Source organism: Crocodylus porosus, unplaced genomic scaffold (genome assembly GCF_001723895.1).
Source record: "Crocodylus porosus isolate Cpor-Errol unplaced genomic scaffold, CroPor_comp1, whole genome shotgun sequence".
Classification (NCBI taxonomy): Eukaryota; Metazoa; Chordata; order Crocodylia; family Crocodylidae; genus Crocodylus; species Crocodylus porosus.
This window is the reverse complement of record NW_017728949.1, coordinates 51,024,608-51,045,923: the sequence shown is the minus strand read 5'-3', so window position 1 is coordinate 51,045,923 and position 21,316 is coordinate 51,024,608. Positions and strand designations below refer to the sequence as shown.

At 40.6% G+C, this 21,316-nt stretch overlaps 1 protein-coding gene across 3 annotated transcripts in view; it reads right to left on the bottom strand.

The window, feature by feature from the left end:
* The window catches only part of RBMS1 (RNA binding motif single stranded interacting protein 1), a 133,954-nt gene that overhangs the window by 7,983 nt on the left and 104,655 nt on the right, over window positions 1-21,316 (bottom strand). For 2 of the 3 annotated variants that reach the window (XM_019553935.1, XM_019553937.1), the window contains exons 7-12: window positions 13,258-13,373; window positions 12,315-12,364; window positions 12,114-12,207; window positions 7,428-7,478; window positions 3,972-4,082; window positions 1,692-1,772 (exon numbers count right to left, since the gene is read on the bottom strand). In XM_019553935.1, coding sequence (XP_019409480.1) covers window positions 1,692-1,772; window positions 3,972-4,082; window positions 7,428-7,478; window positions 12,114-12,207; window positions 12,315-12,364; window positions 13,258-13,373 — 503 coding nt within the window. The remainder of the gene's footprint in view (window positions 1-1,691; window positions 1,773-3,971; window positions 4,083-7,427; window positions 7,479-12,113; window positions 12,208-12,314; window positions 12,365-13,257; window positions 13,374-21,316) is intronic. The other variant, XM_019553936.1, reaches the window with a different exon arrangement.

The following is a 21,316-nucleotide window of genomic DNA, read 5'->3' as shown; positions in this document are numbered from 1 at the left end:
CAGCTGACTTCCTGCCCTTTGGGTGGGGGGGGGGCTGGACTCGATGATCTTCCAAGGTCCCTTCCAGCCCTAATGTCTATAAAATCTATGAAATTTAGAAAAGGTAGGTGAATAAATTGCAATATTTTTGTGAGTCCTTACAAGCCACCCCTTGTGTTCTGAATTAGTGTGAAGGATGTGGATTTCCGTATTAGAACTACCGTGTGCATAGCTCAGGCTGATGTGGCTGGCTGTCTGGAATACTAAGGATTAATTCCAATGGTAGCTCTTAATGCATACCCTCAGGAACAAAGGAGTGATTTTTAAGTCAATTGCCAGTGCTTAATGGAGAAAATGATGAACACTGCTGGAAATCTGCTTCCATGCTGCGTAAGGTGTATAAACATGCTGAGTACTGCCTGGTTTCTGGTGCCTCCAAACAAAAACAGAATCAAGAGGTGGAATGGTCATCTTGTCCAACTACCTACACGAGATACAGGATGTGCTATGTCTACACCATCCCAGAACTATGCCCATCCGATTTCTGACCACCTGCAGTGAAGAAAATTCCACTTCTCAGGGCAGCTTGTTCCATTTTTCTATGGTCACTGCAGTTCAGAAGTTTTTTCTTAGATTTAATTTAAATATTTTGTGGTAATAAACCCATGCTTCTCTCCATGACTTGTGTCAGATCATCTGTGGCAAGGGAGAATGGTTTTTCTCCAACTTCTTTTTGATAGCTTATTATGTATCTGAAAACTGCTACAGCACCTCCCCTTTAATTGCTTTTACCCCAGACTAAATGTACCACACTCTTCCAAACCTTCCTCACAAAGCTTGCATTTCAGTCCCTTTTATCAATTTTGTTGCTTGCCTTTGGATCCGCTCTACTTTTTCCATATACTTATTAAAATGTGGAGCCCAGAAATGCACACAATATTCCACCTAGGTTCAGGGGAAGAAGGGGAATATGGAACCGAGTCAGACTGTGCGGGTCTGTCTACACTGCATTGTATGGTAATGTGAAAAGATACCTGAACCAGCACAGACACAGCATGGTTGTGTTTGCATGACGGTCCACTAAGAAGGTACAATAGCCTCGGCAAAGCACTATCAAGTGGCTATACTGCTCCTCGTAAGTGAGTTAGCTTGGATACCTTCATATGACACTTCAGTAAGAGCCTGCAGTCTGCTTTACCCAGCACCAATGCCAAAGAAGCACTGGGGCCAGGCCTGGCTTACTTAAGCCTTCATTCAAGGAAAGGTTTGGCAGTACATATCTTGACTTCCTGCTCTTTTAAAATGTTTCACATCTTCTCTGTTGTACTCCAATAGATGGATAAATAATACTTGCAAATTGGAGATTCTGTCCTGAGAGTTATAGGCCTTCAACTAGAAAAGGGTGTCCATCCAATCCAGAGAGAGACCAAATGAGGGGTTAACTTACCATGGAATTGTAAGAGTCACTTGCATTTCACAAGTTAACCATGACTGGCTTGCACCCCTGCTTAGTAGGAATTTTTTTTACTAGAAGTGCAAGCATCCTTTGGCGTAGTCCCAAAAGCTGAAAATAATGCCCTTCTAGCTTTATTACATTACATCGTACTCAAAGGCAAGGCATGATGTAAGGTTGTCATCAGAATAATTTTTCAACAAAAAACAAGTTTCTCAATTGTGATTGTAATAGCCTGTCATTTATAAAAGGTACCTACCTCAACGGGAACAGCTGCTGTCTGAACATGTGTGTACTGGGGAATATAAGCTCCTTGCATAGCTGTTGTGGCTGGCATGTACTAAAGAGAGAAACAATACATTAATCTTAGATAAAATCTGATGCAAACTTTAGACTACTCAGAATATATCAAATTAATCAGTATATTATTTTTATTGCTAGTGAGTACTCTGTAGGAAAAAAGATTCAGAGCAAGCTTGCTTTCTCCAAAATCAATAAACAGTGTAGAAAGGTAAGGTATATTCTAACCACTTGTGTTATTACAGACACTCAACTTTGGCCTCAGAGACAAAGAGGTTAAGTGTTTTCCTTCTGATCTTTATTGACAGTTCATGCCTAGTAAGAAAAGATGATCTTATGGGTAAGAAATTGGTGAGCTGGGACAAGCTCTACCAATCATTTAGGGCAAGTCTCTTAATCTCTCAATGCCTCAGTGCCCAATCTATAAACATTGGGAATAATACTTTTCTACTTTACAGAAGTGCAATGAGGGCATATGTTTTTATTTTTTAGAAGTGCTAAGAGCCCAAGCTTCTTTGGGTAAAGTGCACATGTTCTTGTTAATATAGTGCACATATGCTTGTTAGGACTAGAAATATATATCCAACCAGGCAGCTCATGGCAGTCCTTTAGGTCAGTGGTTTAAATCTGTTTTACATCAACAGTGAGCAAGAATGATCATCGCCTGGGTCTTTAATAATCTGTAAGAAATGAACTGATGCAGGCACTTCTTGATTTCATAATTTACTATCTAGTATTCTAGACATAACACTGAAGACAACTTAACAGATTTAAAGAGGTTTTTAGTATATCAAATATAGGCAGGTCAGACAAATGACCCCAGTTGTCTTTCCTGCTTGGTGCAGACGGACTGGACCCAATGATCTTCCGAGGTTCCTTCCAGCCTACATTCTAAGAATCTATGAAACCATGAAAATTTATCATACAATCTTATTTACAAAACTGACCTTTGTGTAGGAAGCTCAAGGCTATTGATTCTGCCTCGAGCCCAGTTCTATAATAAAAAATTGCTTAAACTGGGCCACATCTACCTGCTCTGTTCTATTTATTTGCAATAAATATTATTACATTAGTGCATTAACCTGTCTAATCAGTGATCTGCTTCAAATAATTTGTATTACAATGAGGAGATGGCACTCTATAATTTATTTTAGGAAAAAAAAATGTACAAAAACCAAACTATTAAACTACTAAGTCGCAAATAGAGTCTATGCACAGGCATTATATTTCTACCAAGAATCGTAGTTCTCCCAGTAGAACAGGAGTGGACAATTAATTGGAGGGCTGCTCACTCTAAGTCTGGATGAGGTGAGCTGGGTGGGGGGTAAGTTAGGGGGCAACTGATCCTATCCAGCCCCAGCTCAACATCAACCACCAGGGAAGGTAGGTAGGGTCTCAGCTTTCCAGCAGTCCTCACTGCCTCTCCTGGGAGCAAGTGCATGCCCTGCTACCAGCCCTGGTCCGGCTGCTTGGGCACCCCAGGGCACTGAATGGAGTGGGCAAAATCTCCATGGAGACTGGCCCAGGACCACTGGTCTCCATAGAGATGCTGGAGGAGACTGGAGGGGACGGTGGGGCAAAATCTACCGACTCCCAGTGTTTCCAAGCCAGGGGCCAGGGAAGGTCTCCCCACTGCAGTTCCTGGTCCCATGGACTTCAAAATACTGCCCATGATGCCCAACTGGGTGGTGAGGAAGCTGATTTCAAGGCTTATAGGGCCAGGAACCAAGAAGGTTCTTCTCACCAAGGTTCCTGGCCCCATGCGTTTTACATACCACCCATGACACCAAGCTGGGTGGTATGGGTCACAGTTTAAAAGCCAGGGTTCTGGAAACTGGGATTAGGGAGGCTTTCCCAAACCCCATTTCCCTGTGCCTCTACCTTTAAATTACCCCACATTCAGCCCATTTGGACTGTACACATGGCAATTTAAAAGCCAGGGGATGGCCTATTGACAGCCTGCCCCCTTCCTAGGCAGAGAAGAGGACAGGCTATCAAGTACTGGGCTCCCTAAAGGTGGGTGACCCAGGGAACAGCCCTCTACTGCTCCCAGGTTGGACAGCTCACCCGTCCAGCTCTCCAGCCAGGGGCTGAAAAACACGCACACACTTATGCCCAGGCTGTTTTTCTACCAGTAACCATTTCAGGGAAATGAACACCTGTCTGTGGCCATATACTATAATCTAGGCATAATATTTTCCTTTTGTATAAACTGTTTTGTATTAAAATTGCCACATACTGTTCCAGTACTGCCTAGTGAAAGGTGACTCATTTGCTGTGTCAGAGGGCTTATCATTGATGCAGGTTGTAGTGACATGGTATGATCCATGGAGGGAGTCAATACAGCACCCTAAAGAAGACAAAAAAATGTTTAAGAATTAGACTGTGTAGACTTCAATTTCCTTTCTTTCTGGGTAGGGCAGTTAACCAGGGGCTCTCTTTCCAAGGGTATACTAAGAGCTTTCTTTAACCACTGGTAAACAGTCCCAAAAGAGATCCTAAAGATTTCAATATATCTTTATGCCCTGATACCCGATTTATATACGCACACATTTTGACATGGGAATTGAATAGCTCCATAACTACCTTCCGAGACACAAGATTATCTGATGCATAGCTGCATTTGTGAGATCTGCTGAAAGGGCTGACTGAAAAGTCATTTTGATCAGATACAAATCCAATTTTTGAATTTCAAAGTTAATCCATATCTGAGCTCAAGTCATGAAAGTATTTGCAAAGCTTTAAAAATTAGTGTTCCTTCTTTTAGGAATGGAAGCTTAAAAATAATGTTTGTGTCATTGTCTTTTGAAAGATAATTGTAATGATGCACATGACTGTTTGGCTGCACATAATTATGTTTCAGACAGTGAGAGATAGTTAGCCATGTTAATCTGAAGCCAGACAGAAGGCAGGCTAACTACACTGTTATCACATGTTTTTAAATAATCCTCATATAGGCATTTCTGAAGCATTTTTGAAGCACTTGAAGTTGCTAAATGAGCAGATAATACTGGTGCCTTGGAAACTTTTAAGAATGCTTAGGGTTAATTTAGGTTGATGGCTACAGAAAGGTTACTTTCCATGTAAAATGCCCCATAAAAACAGCTCATTTAATATAGTATACTTGCATGTGTGTGGCTGAAAGCTGATTTAGGCTGAAATTAATAGAAACATTATCATGCACTCAGAGCTGGTGTTTTATAACAGGTCTTAAAAAAAATAAAAGCACTGAGTACAGCTAGAAAAGCATCCATGTGACCACTGTAGATGAAATGAGTCAGAGGCATATCAAACATTGAAAGAATTTCCTGTTCTGCAGACTGCAAGCTTCTCTGGAAAGCAAACAAGTGAAAGATCACAACTTGCTGCAGAAGCCAAAACCAAACTTAAGTCAGGAAACTAGATCTTTCATTTCACCCAGCTAGAATTACACACCTGTAAAATGACTCTCAAATTGCACAACACTCCATTACAGGTGCATTTGCACAACATAATTTACCAGTTTATTCCTTACTTTAAAAATTCCACATTGGTTAAAAGTCAAATAAAGTGATTGTCTTTCTTAAGAAATGCACAATTAGAAAAAATGTATCAACTGAACATTTGAGAGGGTGTAACGGTTCAATACTGTTTTGTGACCTTGCACATGAAGAAACCGCTTTGCTAACAGGATTTACATTTCATAGCCTGCATGGGAAGGTTAATTAAAGTCAAGGCAATTTCCGCACTAGATTTGAAAATATACTTGCATTTTACCCATGACAGTGCATATATTAAAGTGTGAATCATTTATATATACATGTCAGTATCAAAGAACGTAGTCATTCTGAGGCACAATGACACTCAGTTTTAGATGAGGGGAAATATGACAGGGGAGGCACCAAGATGCTACAAATATGGGGTACCATGTATTACTTGTGAGTGATGAAGCCATATATCAATTATGCAGGTCATCCTAAATAACTGCCTATAAAGCCATTTCTCTCACACCATGTATTTTGCTTTTGTTAATTAGGTAGTCTGAACTTTTTGGGATCTCTGCTACAATATTTGAAAAATTGGACCTACAGTTCACATAACTAGTATCACCACATATGTGATATCTCTCTACATGTACATTTATACACGACCTCCTTCAGTATCATAAAAAAGTATTTGTGCACTGTACAGCAAATTGCACTGATAACTGTAACTGCTCGTTACATTGGATTCTTGAACACACAGTCTGTGTTTATCCTATTCAGGAGAAGGCCTCACTCTTCTCAGAGCTCTTCACATAAGTAGGAAACTAGCATTACCCTACCCTTAATAGTCTGTTGTTCATGTAAACGTCCATGACCACTCTAGATCATAGGAAAGTAGGGTTGGAAGGGACCTCCTCAGATCCTCAGTCTAGTCCCCTGCTGATCATTCTTGACTACAACAAGCCAGGCAAGTGTCCGTCTAACCTGCTCTTGAAAATTCCAGGGATAGAGATTCCATTCCCCATCCTTTACAGGAAGCCTGTTCCAATGGTTAACCTTCCTCCAAATGCTAATCTTCTTAATATCCCATTTACATTTCCTCTGCTGAAGGCTGGTGGCAATATTACTAGTCCTGTTCCTTACAGCCACAAAGGGTAGTCTAATCTCCACTCAATGATCCCCCTTAAGATATTTGAAGACTATTATCAAATGCCCATTCATGTCTTCTCTTCTCTAGACTAAGTGATCCTAGTTATTTCAGCCTTTCCTCATAAATCATCTTGATGAATTAATGCTGGCTGTTCCTGATCACCTTGTTCTCTTCTAGTGTTCTTAATGACTTCCTCCATGATCTTTCCATGTACTGAAGTCAGATGGTTTGGTCTGTAATTCTCCAGATCCTCTTTCTTCTTACCTTTCTTAAACATTAATATATTTACCTTTTTCCAGTTATCTGGAACCTCACATGATCTCTATAAGCTCTCAGAGATGATAGTCAGTGGCTCTGTAATTACCACAGCCAATTCCTTCAGTACTCTAGGGTGCATTTTCCATGGGCCTGCCAACTTGAAAACATCTAAGTACTACTCCACTACTCTAGGCTGTTTGAATCCTTCTGTACCTTTGGGCATTTATACATGTGCTCGGGAGATGGGAGGAAAGGATGGGGTGCTTTAATTAGAGTGGCTCCGAAAGCTGATTAAAGCGTCGAACTAGCTTTAGTTGAAGTGCCCCCGCCACCATTTTTCAGTGCAAGGGTGCTGATACACATGATGCCAGAGTCTGCTGGAGTGTGGTAATTACACCACATTGAAGCAGCCTTGTTGCACATGTACAGGTGCCCTTTAATGTGAACTGCACTAGTCTTCTAGTAGCTGGCTTTATTCTTCATGAGTGAAGTGAGAAAAAAATACTCTCCTTCACTGCTGCTTCCTGAGAATAAAGTAAGACTAACAGCAAGATGTTCTTCTGAGCGTCAGAAGGGAGACGGAACTAGTTCCTGGTGGTAGAGGAAGAGATACTTAAAATTTGTAGTAACAACATTCCTGACCCAGATCCAACTCTAAGCAATCACAAACTCCTCCTAAGCAGGGGGTCTGAAACTGGAAAAATCAAAATGCTAGAAAAACAATGGGACCTCATCCATTTGCCATGGTATGAAATATTCCAAAAGCTACAAAGTGTTCTATACCTCTACATGGACTCACAGCAGAAGAAGTATAAGAACTTACAGGGTGCTGCATAATGTATGGTTGAGGCTGCATCCAAGAAGGACTCTGAACCTAGAACAAAAATGAGGCATAATTTTATTGTCATTGTCCCACCCTTTCTTTTCTTGAAGGCACCCACTTTAAATATCGTATAGTACAGTAATCAGATTAATATAAAAAACCTTCCCCGACCCACTGTCACTTGCTCTGTTCCATTTGCTCTGAATTTCACACTAATGCATTAACTAAAATCCATCGGTGGGTGGGTCTTTACGTGAGTCCTAATACTCATGAGCCTATTTTAATGCACATTAAAATATCATGAAAAACACACTGTTTAGCTAATGCACATTAAAATAGCCTAACTTGCATTTTTCTAGTACCTCACAATGGAGCTACTACATTTATAATGCACATTACTTAAAGCATATTAATGTGTAGATGCACACAGTCTCTGCACAATATAGACTAAAGATGTTAGTTTTATGAAATACTTATTTATAAACCTTGCCTGCATGTGGAAGTATAAACTAAGGCCTAATAGAAGGACATGGACATAACACAGCACACAATTCTCAGAGCTGTATAATTTACTTACTTTAATGTAATTTCTAGGGCAGGTTTTAGAAACTTTACGGAATATTCTGAAAGCTCCGAGTGGACAGAAATGATAAACTTTTATTCATGTTGAAATAATGGGTGCTCATCTGTCCTTATACATCTCAATGGGAAAAGTAACCAGCCTCTGAAGGCATGAGACTCTTTGTTACAAGGTCATCTTAAAGCAGAGCTGAAATAAAAGGACTAGTTATTGTGATATCAGTTTCTACCTGATTTGCAGTAGAAAAATACCAAAAAGTCTTCTTATCTTGTTCCGGGGCCAGATTAAAGATTAGAAGGCTTGGGTTTCTCTCTCATAGGCCAAAATCATATGTTGCTCTGAACAAAGAGGAGGATTCTGATGAGCACTGTCCCCTCTTCCCTCCTCCCATGGTTAGCAGTTCATCAGTTTTAATGTGATCTGAGACTATGTGAGTTGAGTTAGATTACCTGACCTCCAGTGGCCAGGTAATTTGAAAACATTTTTTATAATTAGAGTAATGATTATTTAGACTAGTAACAGATAATGTGCTTATTGGTTGAAAGAGCCTGGTTTAAAGGACCAACCTCGCTTCCACAGATGCCTCTGCTGTCAAAGAAATCAAAGCAGGCTAGAAAAACAAGATTACTGAATCTCTATCTCCTATAATGTGTGGGGCAAGGCAGGTTTTGACCTCTTGTGCTTTTAAAGCAGTTCATCAGGGCTGTTAGAGGTTTACAACCCACTACGTCCCTGAAGCAACTACTGAAGTCCTGCGAACAGCACAGCCAAACCCACCTAGTACCCAACTTAAATGACTTTCTGTAAGATAACTATTTCCTGCCCTTTTGACTTGTATTTTTTTTGATAAGTAGAATGTACCTAACATAAAGCAGAAGGAGAACAAACCCAAGAACTTACTGTTTCATATTTTGCTCTTTTGATTAGCCCACTCATATAACAACAGCAATTGAGCTAGGGCTTATAACTCGGCGCATTAGAGGTGTAGAAAGGTTTATTACAAGAACAAGTCAAGTTTTATGAACTTCTCATTAAAAAATATGAGAACAGTTTTTTTGCAACTCAAGAGGAACCATCTGTATCTCCCCCCAAAACACTCTTATGGTGAATTCTGATTGTGTTAGTGATAGAATGCAGTACGTTTCAGTGAGACTAGATCAAAAATTATGATATAACTAGTACACACACTCTGAAACTACTCTGCCAAGCCCGCACCCACTTCCTTCTATTCTTTCAGTTTCATTTCCAGTGAATGCTGCATTTTGAACAGCAGAGTACAAATGGTGTTAATATTATTCCATTCTCTAGAATAGGGATTTGGAACCATTTTTAAGGAGTGCACCCCTTCTGGTGGGTACCCCTCCTAGACTGTATCCCCTGGACAAGCAGGGGGGGAGGGAGGAGGTCCTCCACTGGCTGAGGCAGGTGGCAGCAGTGCATGGCAGCGCACTTCCCAAGTGCCCCTGTTTCTCCACACTGCTGCCGTGTACCCCCTGGGGCCTTCCCACGTACCCCCGGTTGACAAACCCTGCTCTAGAACAGTGGCTCTCAACCTTCTTAGACTGAAGGCACTCTTCAGAAAACGTCAGCTCTTAGTTTTCACTCATTTTTTGACTTCAAAAAAAATAAAGAGTAATTCTTCTTCTGCAAAGAACTCAGGAAGACCACAACAGGTCAGAATTCTTTAACACTATGAGTTCCTATTTGAAATCTCTGGGTTTATCTTGTGAACCATGTCCATACACCTAACAACGCTAACATTATCTGGCACCCTACAGCACCCTTAAAAGATGTTCAAGGCACCCCAGTGTGCTGAAGCATCCTGGTTAAGAATTGCTACTCTAGAATCTGAGGCCAGTGGTACATATGTTGAAATATTGTTAGTAGTAGATTTTGGAAACATGCCATACCAGGCATGTACATGTGAATGAAAATTAGCCCTCCAGCCTGCACTTTATTTACAAGTAATTTCCCTATGTTTCCATGTCAGATTTTAATTTTTATATGCAGTAAAGGGGGAAAAATCTGGGATACCCTCTAATGGTTGGTGAGACTAACACTGATTAACTTTATTAAAAAAGACAAAAGCTGAAATCACTGGGACGGGAGGGAGAATGTGACAACTTCTAATAATTCCTGTGGTTTACTGAATACCAAAGGCAATATCATAATGGGCTCTCTAGGACAACAAAGTATCAAAACCTAGTGGAAGCAGTCTGCAGGGAACAAATATATTCAGCAGAAAGGTTAGGTCACCTTCGAAGTTTGTTTAAAACACCCTGCACCAACCCTTCAGGAATAAGCTACCTCATAATGACAAGAGCTCATGCATGCAAGACGCTTCCAGATTTAGAAGTTATTTCTTCTCTCCCCTCATATGGAACTGCTCAACCACACACAAGATCCTTAAGAAGAATAATATAGGCTTTACATGGGACTGGAAAAGTATAGGAGCCTTGGGCACCTATACATAAGAAGTAAGGCTACTCTGGCATGCTGTACTTACCACAGTCCAGCAGATTCTAGCATCTCATGCATCAGTGTCCCTGCACTTCAAAATGGTGGTGGGGGCGCTTTAACAAAAGTTCATTTGACAAGCTTTCTTAAAGCACCCCAGTGTCACTTTGATGTGCAGGGACACTGATACACGAGACACTCCAAACACTTTAATTAAAGCCCCCCCTCTGGAGCACATGTACAAACGCTCCTTGTGCCGGCCCTCTGAATGATGCTGCATTTGACTTATGGCAGCACCATGGAAGCCTTGGCCTACATTCAATTTTATGCCAGGAAACAGGAGCTTAATACTGAATTCAAACAAAAACAAACACCTATTTGGTCTTTCATTTATTTGGATATTTTATTCCCCTGACACTAAACTTTGGTGAAATCTGCCTCTGAGTCTCTCTTGCATACATTATAAAGTAAGATATCTAAATGTGGTGTGGCATGCAAGCATTTTTCTGATACTAATTATTAATGCACACAACTGATTCTTCTGCACTAGCAGCAGTAAATCCCAACTTTCAGTTAACTGTAATAAAGACTAATAAAAAATGAGTCTTTCTGTAAGCTTCATATCAAATATGTGATAGCTGCTTTGTCCATGACTTTAAAGCATATTCAAAATTCCTGCCACTTTTTTGTGCTTTAAGAGCCCAAAGTCAGTATCTGTTGATATCAAAGGAAAGATTCCCCTTCACTTTCGCAAGCTTTGGATTGAGCCCTAAACACAAACTGCACTTTAAATATACATGTCATTAGAACCCTGACAATATGATAGTAGCAACTTTTGCTATAAATGGCAGTTTGAAATCACTGGATGTTTTCCTGGAAATAACATTAGAATCCTTTTACGAGTTCCATCCAGTAAAATGCAGCAAACTGCCTATCTTTTCAGTATGGACAGCGAAGCATGAATTGCATGGAAAAAGAGCCTAAAGTGCACTCAGAAAGTTAACAGATACCTTAAGGCAGTGAGGGGACAACTTTTATAGCAAGTATATCACAAGGCAGGCTCCCAACCCTCCCTGAGTTCCACTCGGATCCCCTTTCCTTCCCTAATCTGTTGCTCTTCTTTCTGCTCCCTGTCCTATGTGTTGCTGTGTTCCCTGTTCCCTCTCTGATCTGCTGTGTGTCACACACACAAGCTCTGCCTATGCCACTTGTGGCACACGTACTATGGGTTGGCCACACCTGCCTTAAAGTAAAGCCAAAAAATCAAAATAAAACAAAAAAATTAAAAGGTATTTTTGCTGCAAACATAAGAATAAAAAAAAATAGCCATGGATGATGGGGAAAAAAACAGAAATATGTATATTAAATCCACATGTAGCTAACAGGTACTTCAGTTTAAACACTGGTAACAGACTTGTATTTTGCAAGATGCCATATATCTAATTAAGCTGCTGTTCTACACGAAACAAGCTGCACTTCAAAACAAATACCCCGTTAGGAATAATATTGCATTCATTTGAATTCTGTGCAGAATTTAATGGCTATTTACAAAAATGCTAGACTTTATGAAACCAATAAAAACATGTAGTAACAGGTAAATAAGCATCAGTCTGTAGAAACTTTTCTACTATTGAGCTCAGCATACAAACCTGGTATGTGGAAACTGGAGAAGCTATATATGGCGTAATAGATGTTTGAGTGATCATTCTGTTTGTTGCAATACTGTATGGTGAAGGATAAAATCTAGAAAAATACAAAAAAATCTTTATTAAAAGCTGCAAACGTAATGATTTTAGGCATCTTTCACAATGCAGAAAATTTATTTTACTAAACATCATTATCTGACATACCCATTTTGTAAAGCAGCTGTAGTTGGATCATAAGTAAGTGTCATTCCAGCCTTTAAAAAAAAGAAAAATGAAGAAGTTGACAAAACTCTTTGTAAATTGTTTATGAGAGTTTTTCTGTAAACATATTATTCTTTAGTGACATTTTATTTTCCTACAGTGGGGGAAAGATTAATAGTATGCAAAAATAACTGCATAGTAAAGAGTGATTGAATAGTAATGTTGGTTCAGAATACAGTGTCCAGTATGAAGAGACAAACAGATTTTATGAAATATTTGCTCAGCGAGAAGTGGAGTATGTGCAAGAAAGAGGTGGGACACAAAATATGATTAAATTAGGATGTTGCCTGCATGTATTAGCTATAAATATGAATGAAACAAACTTTTTCACAAGGTATAACTATAGTTGCAAATTTATTTGAAAAGGTATGTCTTGCTGAAGACAGTTAGCATGGGAAGCCATTATCTTAGGCATTAATATTTAAGAATGATTACATCAATATGATGGAAAAAAGCCATACTGCACTGCATTTGTATATTTACCTTGCACCCTGTAAAAAATGTAGTGTTGTATTTAGACCGTAACTAATCTTTTTATAGCATTCTTGCGACTTAACCATTTCAGCACTGCATAAACCGAACTGTAATTATAGATGGCAAAGTTCTGTTTTCAGACAGAAATTGTAAATGTAACTATATACTGAATATCATCCTAGTAGTTTTGCCATTGACTGAAATGGGACAGCATTTCATGCTTCACATTTTGACATTTTTACAAGAAAAATAAAAGTAACTTTAAATATCTTATAAAGTTATAAGCTGACATGAAGGAGTTGTTGGCACACACTCAATATGCCAAAAGGACAAGCCAAAAAATTCCTATGCCTATCATCTTCGTAAGTATTTATTACCACACACCCACACTGAAGCTGAAGGGAGGACTTACAAGTCTCACCTCGCCTTCTCTGTGCCACGCTCTTCCATTCTGTATATATTTGTTCTGATTCTGTCTTTTTTTCTGTCCTCCATCTGCAAACTTGCATAATAAGGGTTCTGCAGGAACTAGAAGGAAGCAAGGAACACACTGAAGTAGTCATTAACAATCTTTTATTACTATTCTTAATAATCCTTATTAAGGTATTCTAAACAAAATGGTCATCAAATGTTAAAACACAAATATTACTTAATTCACTAATAAAAAAGCGTAAAAATTATACTTTTAACACAAGGATCAGCAGAAAATCTGCTTAATGTATAAGATATGTACAATTAAAGAATTCAGAACTTGAGGGGTTTTAGAATCAAACTTTTTTTTAAATCCATACACATTTAAATAGTTTAAACTACTTCGCTGGGTTTTTGTATGCTGTTTGTTTTCCAATGTGTTTTAAAGGAAAATCATCAGTTTAAAAACCAATAGATTCCACATGGGCATAGGTTTCGCAGTGTAGAACCAAGTGCTGGGCAGATGCCTGTTTATGCAACAAAAAAGAAACTAACCGCAAATGCTGTCAACTTTCCAATTAAACTAAAGGAGAAAACTGATAAATATTTTTCTCTTTCAGTTGTACCTACCATGAGTTACTTGTAGCAACAAGTCAAAGCAAAAAGGATAAAATGGAAATTTTAAATTGGCGTGGCTCTTTAAGGTAAAGACCTGAACAACAAGATAACACTATGTAAATATGCAAATTGGAAATGTTCTGCTTAGTTACTCTGAGATGGAACTGACAGCCATTAAAAGCAGGTACCACTGTATGTTCTACCACATATTCTGTTTACTTTTCCACTATTTTGTGGACACTGAAGACTAGGGCTCCGATTCCAAGCTGCATTTTTTTGCAGAAACGTGATGGGTAAGTTGAACGAATCGTCTTTACATGAACTGCAGTTTCCTGGATTGTGGTTTCAGTTCTCGGTGCAAGTTGTAGCACCTCTCAAAGGTTTGATTAACTTCCCACAGCTGTCTGTAGGGTGCTCTAGTAGACCAGAGTAGCCAGAGCACACAGCCCTATGTTCCTTCTCCTGTTATAACTACCCCCTTTCCATCATGCCTCAATGGTGGAGGCAAAGTTGGGTGATCCTATGTCATCAGGCACTGGAAGAATTCCTACCAATTACCCCATTACAACTCTATAGGCCCCTTTAGATGTTACATGTATTCCACAATGAATATGTTAATGTGTGCCCAATTTTGGCAAAAATGTAAACTGTTTTTTCTGATAGTTTTGTATAGCATCTTAAACTCAATGAATGGCATGTTTGAAGCTGCCCTAGTGCCAGTGCCAACAATCAGCTGATTGTCAGGCCCGATCCTGTGACTGCACTAGGTTACATCAGGCTATGGACAGTCAGCTTTCAACTTCCTGGTGCAGAGGAAGCCTGAGATTCTCCTGCACTGGCAAATAAAAAGAGCACAAGTGGGATCTGATTCCAAAATCAAGCCTCCAGCCATGCACATGTGACATGGCACGATGTCCGACTGTTAGGATCAGGGCTCAGATCCCATGGTGCCTTTAAGTGAACATGTGCCAGAAGCCTGCAGATATTGCTGACAGAACATAGCCTACATCTTCAGCATGTTTCTCTTTCTTCAGCCATTATTTAAGCCATTAGAAAATGGATCACCTACAGAAGTGGTGCTCAGCCTTTTTGGCCCCTTGTGCTTGCTGAGTGGCATGGGGCCAGTTCACAGGCAGGGCTGATCTGTGTGCTGGATCCCATGTGTGAGCACAATCTGGCATGCAGGACCTGGCCATCTAGTTCCCTGTGGGTCTGGAAATTTGGTGACAGTGGAGTGGTGGCAGTTATCTCCCACCACCAAATTTCTGGACCTGTACAGAGCCATACAGGCTAGATAACATGACTGCATGCTGGATTTGGGCCACGGGGCAGAGGTTGAGTACCACTGACTTACAGCTTCACACAGTGTTTTATCTTTCCTAATCTTGATGCAGTAGATTAATCATGATCAGGGCACACCCCAGATTGCTTCCATGTGCTGTATGTAGGGCATGTGCCTGGTCTAGCTCTGCTCTGTGCCAGTCCTGAGCACAGGCTATGGTGCTCAGAAATGCCTGTTTCAAACCAGCCCCAGAGCTATCACACAGGGCTAGTCCAGTGCAGGTGCCACATGCAGCAGATGCTCTAGACCAGTCCCCTGTGCTGCAAGCAGCACCCATGGCACCAGGTCCAGTCTAACATCACATGCGTCATACACCAGACCAACCCTGCATGCCATATGCAGTGCGCAGGGCCAGGGCTGGCACTGTCTGAGACCCAGAGACCAGATCATGGGACTCCACTGGCCAGATCTGGCCTGTAGGCCGTATCTTTGATATCCCTGTCCTGATTTATTATAGTCTCCAAGCACCTGTAGCTGAGGCACAGTTCCGCCTCTCTGTGCCTCTCATTTCCCTAATCACAGGCTGGAAGTCTTGTTGCGACTTGGCTCTTAACACTTCTTTGCCACTAATTTCTGCTACATGAGCTGTCCAGGCAGTTTTGAGAGACTCCTCTAGCCTCTCCCTAGAAGTGAATCCCCAGTCAGACAAGGCTGAATCTGAAAAACTGCAGGTTCTATATCACATTAAGAGGCAAGACAGCTCCTCCAGAACAAAAATGCTAGCACACGTATATTACACAAATAAAATCAAAATATATGATTACAGATAACATTAGTGCCCACACACTCTTTATTTTAAGATGCAAAAGTTGATTGGGCCGTATACCCTTAGTCCTTCAGAATCCATCTAACTGGGATACTGGACAGCTAAGGGGATTGATAACACAGCAAAAATGTCTAATCTACTGGTTCAAATTTAGCCCACACAGATGCTGGTTACATCATTACTGTGTGCATGGCTGGCCTACAGGACTTGAATTGGTGATGTAACCCTCTGGCCCTGTTGGAAAAATATCCATATAACATTTAACATACTTCTTAGCAGTCTTTCATATGAAATAAGATAGAAATACCCTCTCAGATTATCCTTATGGTTGAGTTGAAGTTGAGGCATGTTAGTGAAGAAAGTTGCATAAAACTACACTCTATATACTCAACAGATAAATAAAAACCTCATGATCTTTGACACTAGAAATCTGGCATCTTCCATGAGAGCATACTTTTATGTACAAAGAATTCACTGAAATGGGAAGATAATTAACATTCCACAATGATAAATTAAGCTAGGGAAAATATAGGCTATGGAAAAAAAATCTTTTGATATCTATGGGACTACAGAATAATCCCACAATGGAAGTGCTGGGGATCCCAGATAAAACAGACAAACTGGAAAGTATTCAAAAGGGAAAATTCAGTCGCATTTACAGTGAGATAGACTTTGTTGCCAAGAGGCATTTCTGCTTCTAATGTTTTCCATTGTTATAAGTAGCTTCTAATGTCCTATTCCTCTCTATATTCAGGGGAGCGAGGTATGGTATGAAGGTAATGAAGGATATGCATGTTGTTTTATGAAAGCCAGATTCTAAAAGCCTTGCCTATTGCATTAGCATCTTACTCTACAAATAGGCCCACTGAAGTCAATAGGATTACTCTAAGAATGAAGCACCTATACTGTGTGACTACAGATAGAAGTCTCTAGCCCTAAATGATTCTGACTCTCTGATGTCAGATTTTAGGGTACATCCATTACAAGCTCATGATTTTATACCAGGGAAAACCAATTTCTGTTAGAAAAGGATAAACTAATATTACAATATTGAAGCAATTTTCTAAAATGAAACGTAGCCATAATATTGCTTTACCATTCTGTTTAAGGTACTTCCAACTGTCCAATGAAGCAGGAAGATGTATCACTTTAAAACAGATGCTATAAATTTTGATGCAGGGGGAAGATATTGGCTTGAAACAGAAAAATTAAGGCATCAGAAAATATTTGCACACTTCCAACCACACAGAAATGTATTATTGTAGTGTTCATATATAAACACTTTAGTTAAGGCTACATTATTCTTTCATTATAAAGCTCCAGAGTAAGTTGCACAAAACTCGCTTAAAAGTGCTTCTTTAGGGCTTACATTTTTAGTGGCAGTTCTCTGACCAAAGGCGATTTATTTTGTAAAGTCAAAACAAAATCTGTTGGACCATTTTTGAGTAAATGGACAAAGCAGGAAAATCTAGTTTTCTACTTTAAAAATAAGTAAGATTCTTTGTCCATGGGTAGAATAAAAACAGCTAAACTGTAAAAACTGAAGCTTCCTATTTGGCTCGATAAAGAGACTCCTGGCAAATTTAAAAATGATAAAGAAATAAAATTGAAAATACTGAAAAATTAATTTTATGCATTGGGCTCCTGATGTTTGAACAACCATAGCAATAAAACACCATCCATGTATATGGCCACCAGATTGTGTCCCATTGTACTGGGCAGTTCTGGCCATAGGAATCCATGTATTTTTGACTTTATGCTTGTTATTGTTATATCTAGAAAAGAAGCCAAATGTCCTAAAAGGTCCAAAATGGCAGCAATCCCTGTTAATCCCTCTAGACTCCCGTGAATGTTTTGTCTAGTGCTCTGTTTCCTGTACTAACTCCCTATAAAACAGAATCCATTTCAAAGTCTCTGTCCTGATATTTGGAACCCTCAGCATGAACGGACTGGCCCTCCATATTCATGATGATCCCAAACAGCTATGAAGAATGAAACCATGAGTTAATCCTCAGTGGGAACGTTGAGTACAGGAACAAAACTTTCACAGGAACTAGACCTAGCCAGCAGAACCCAGTCCCAAAAACAGCCTTTTGCTGCTTTTTGAAAGAAATCCAAAACTCGCTGCTTCAATTTAGCTTTCCTTAAACCATTTTTTTAAAACAAGAACTCAACACACACCCTTTCTTGCATGTATCAAAATCTCTGTTCTTCCATGGGTTACCATTGAAGAGATACTTCTATTTCTACTTTTTTTTCTTATAGTTGTAAATTGCTTAGACACTTTGATGATGTTCCTAGGTAGATGATTTACCTAGATAAATATATAGTACAGAAACTTCAAGTATAATTGCATTGCTGGTGGAAGGTAAAATAAGTGATTTAGGAACACAGTTTACACTGTTTTACTAGGACTGGTGCTCCTATGTCACTAAGAGATATTTTAAAAATCTCAGTAACTCCCCCTCTCCCCCCAACAGTGCCGTTCAGATATCTTTTGAGCTACAACAGTGAAGTTATAGAAAATTGAAGAAATTAAATTTTAAAAAATTACTTCTTTAAAGCAGTTTGCAGTCAAAATGCGATTTTGATTGCACTTTTAGTGATTTTTGAAATCACTTTTAGTGATGTCTGTAGGATACTGCCAAGTTACAAAGCACTATGATAGCAATTAATTTACAAAAAACATCACTATAATGATGTAGGAAGTCCACAGGAGCCAGGTTCTTTTGCCAAAAATTGTGAGGGTTTTTTTAAAATGGTTTATATCATGGCTGTCTCATGCAGACCCATAATCTAACAAGTTACTGGTAGCTTTATGTTTAAAAGAAAATGAATGGACTCCATTGTTGCCAAATCAATTCTCAGTTTGCTAAATGTAATGCTCAGAGCCAACTGTTATCACTCTAGCATGAGAGCACATTTTGGGAGTGGGCACGACGAGCAGCCATTTTTTTCACTCTCCATTCAATTATTTCTCCTTAAAATTAAACAACAGATAAAAGATCAAACAATGAAAACAACAAGAATGACTTAATAACAAGCTTAGATTTAATGGGCGAAATCCTGGTCCCAGGACAACATCTCTCAAAAATACACTGGGTGCCTACAGACTCACAGCAAAGCTGCTCTGATGCAGACTCTATTAATCAAGTCTGCTGGAGTCCAGATTCCAGCATCGTGTGCATCAGTGTCTTTGCATTGAAAAATGGTGGTGAGGGTGCTTTAACTAAAGCTTGTTTCATGAGCTTCAGTTAAAGTGCCCTTGCTGCCATTTTATAGCACAGGATTGCTGATACATGTCATGTTCTGGCTGTTTTAATTAAAGTGGCTTTTGGAGTGACCCCTTCCTCACAGACCATGCCCACTGCTACTGCAGAGCAGGTGACCATTCTTTTTCATCCAAGTGGCCATCCACTGTTTCACTTCTCGTGACTTATAGGCAGCGATCTCATGGCCTTTGCACTGGGTACTCTTGAGTCATAGAATTATAGAGAAATCTGGCTGGAAGGGACTTCCATTGGTCATCTAGTCCAACCTCCTGCCCAAAGCTGAATCATCCGCATCCAAACCATCCTATACAAATCCATAATTTAAACTCTCAGTAAAACCAAACAGTCAACCTTGACACATCACAAGACATAACATCCTAACCTACCACAGGTAAAGCAGGAGGACCATGGTGGCTAATGCCAACAACCTTCTATAAAAGGTTGTTAATACATGCTCAAGAGATCAGAGGAAGAGAACCACCCCTCTGCCACAGAGGAAGGCAAAAAACCCTCACAGTCCATACCAATCTGACCATGGGGTAAAATTCCTTCCTAACCCCAAAATAGTTTCATAGTTGGTTGGGTCGGAAGGGACCTGAGCAGATCAAGTCCGACCCCCTGCCGTGGCAGGAAAGAATGCTGGGGTCAAACGACCCCGGCTATGTGATTATCCAGCCTCCTTTTGAAGACCCCCAGGGTAGGAGCAAGCACCACTTCCCCTGGAAGTTGGTTCCACATCCTAGCCGCCCTGACCGTGAAGTAGTGCCTCCTGATATCTAGTCTGAATCTACTCTCCGTCGACTTATGGCCGTTATTCCTTGTTACTCCCAGTAGTGCTCGCAGGAACAGGGACTCTCCCATTGCCTGCTGGTCTCCCTTTGCCAGTTTAGACAGCCACCAGATCCCCTCTCAGCCTTCTCTTGTGGAGGCTGAACAGGTTTAGGTCTCATAGCCTCTCCTCGTAGGGCCTGCCCTGCTGCCCCCAATCATGCGAATGGCCCTCCTCTGGACCCTCTCCATGCTGTCCACATCCCTCCTTAAGTGCGGTGCCCAGAACTGGATACAGTACTCCAACTGCGGCCTGACCAATGTCATATAGAGGGGGAGAATCACCTCCTTAAACCTGCTCGTGATACAACTGTGGAATGCATGACAAGGTGCGGTTGGCTTTCCTGACTGCGTCCCCCCCCCTTGACAACCCATGTTCATCTTGGAGTCTATGACTCCAAGGTCCTTTTCTGCCCCTGTGCTGACGAGAAGGGAGTTCCCCAGCCTGTAGGTTTGCTGCTTGTTCTTTCTTCCTAGGTGCAGTACCTTGTACTTGTCAGTATTGAATCCCATCTTATTCTCATCCTCCCAACCCTGTAACCTGTCCACGTCCAATTGCAGCCTGTCCCTCCCTTCTAGCATGCCCACTTCTCCCCACATCTTCGTGTCATCTGCAAATTTGAACAAGGAGCTTGTCACCCCCTTGTCCAAGTGCCAATGAAGATGTTGAACAGTGCGGGCCTGAGGACGGAGCCCTGGGGGACCCCACTGCCCACATCCCTCCAGGTCGAAAATGACCTGTCCGCCACCACTCTCTGGGTGCAGTCCTCCAGCCAATTGGCGACACATCTGACTGTGAAGACATCGACACCACAATCTCCTAATTTTTTAACGAGAATGGGGTGAGAGACCTCATCGAAGACGTTCCTAAAGTCCAGAAAGACTACATCCACTGTGACATCTGCGTCTAAGGATTTTGTGACCTGGTCACAGAAGGCCACCAGGTTGGTCTGACACGACATGCCTCTAATGAACCCATGCTGGTTGCCCCTAAGCATACACTCCCCTGCTTGCCCCTTGCAGATGTGCACCTGGATAATTTTCTCAAAGCACTTCCCCAGGACTGAGGTAAGACTAACAGGTCTATAATTTTCTGGGTCCTCCTCCCTCCCTTGTTTGAAAATGGGGACCGCACTGGTCCTTTTCCAGTCCTCTGGCACCTTGCCAGAGCACCATGAGTGCTCGTAAAGCTATTCCAGGGGTCCCACAATGACCTCTGCTAATTTCCTCAGCA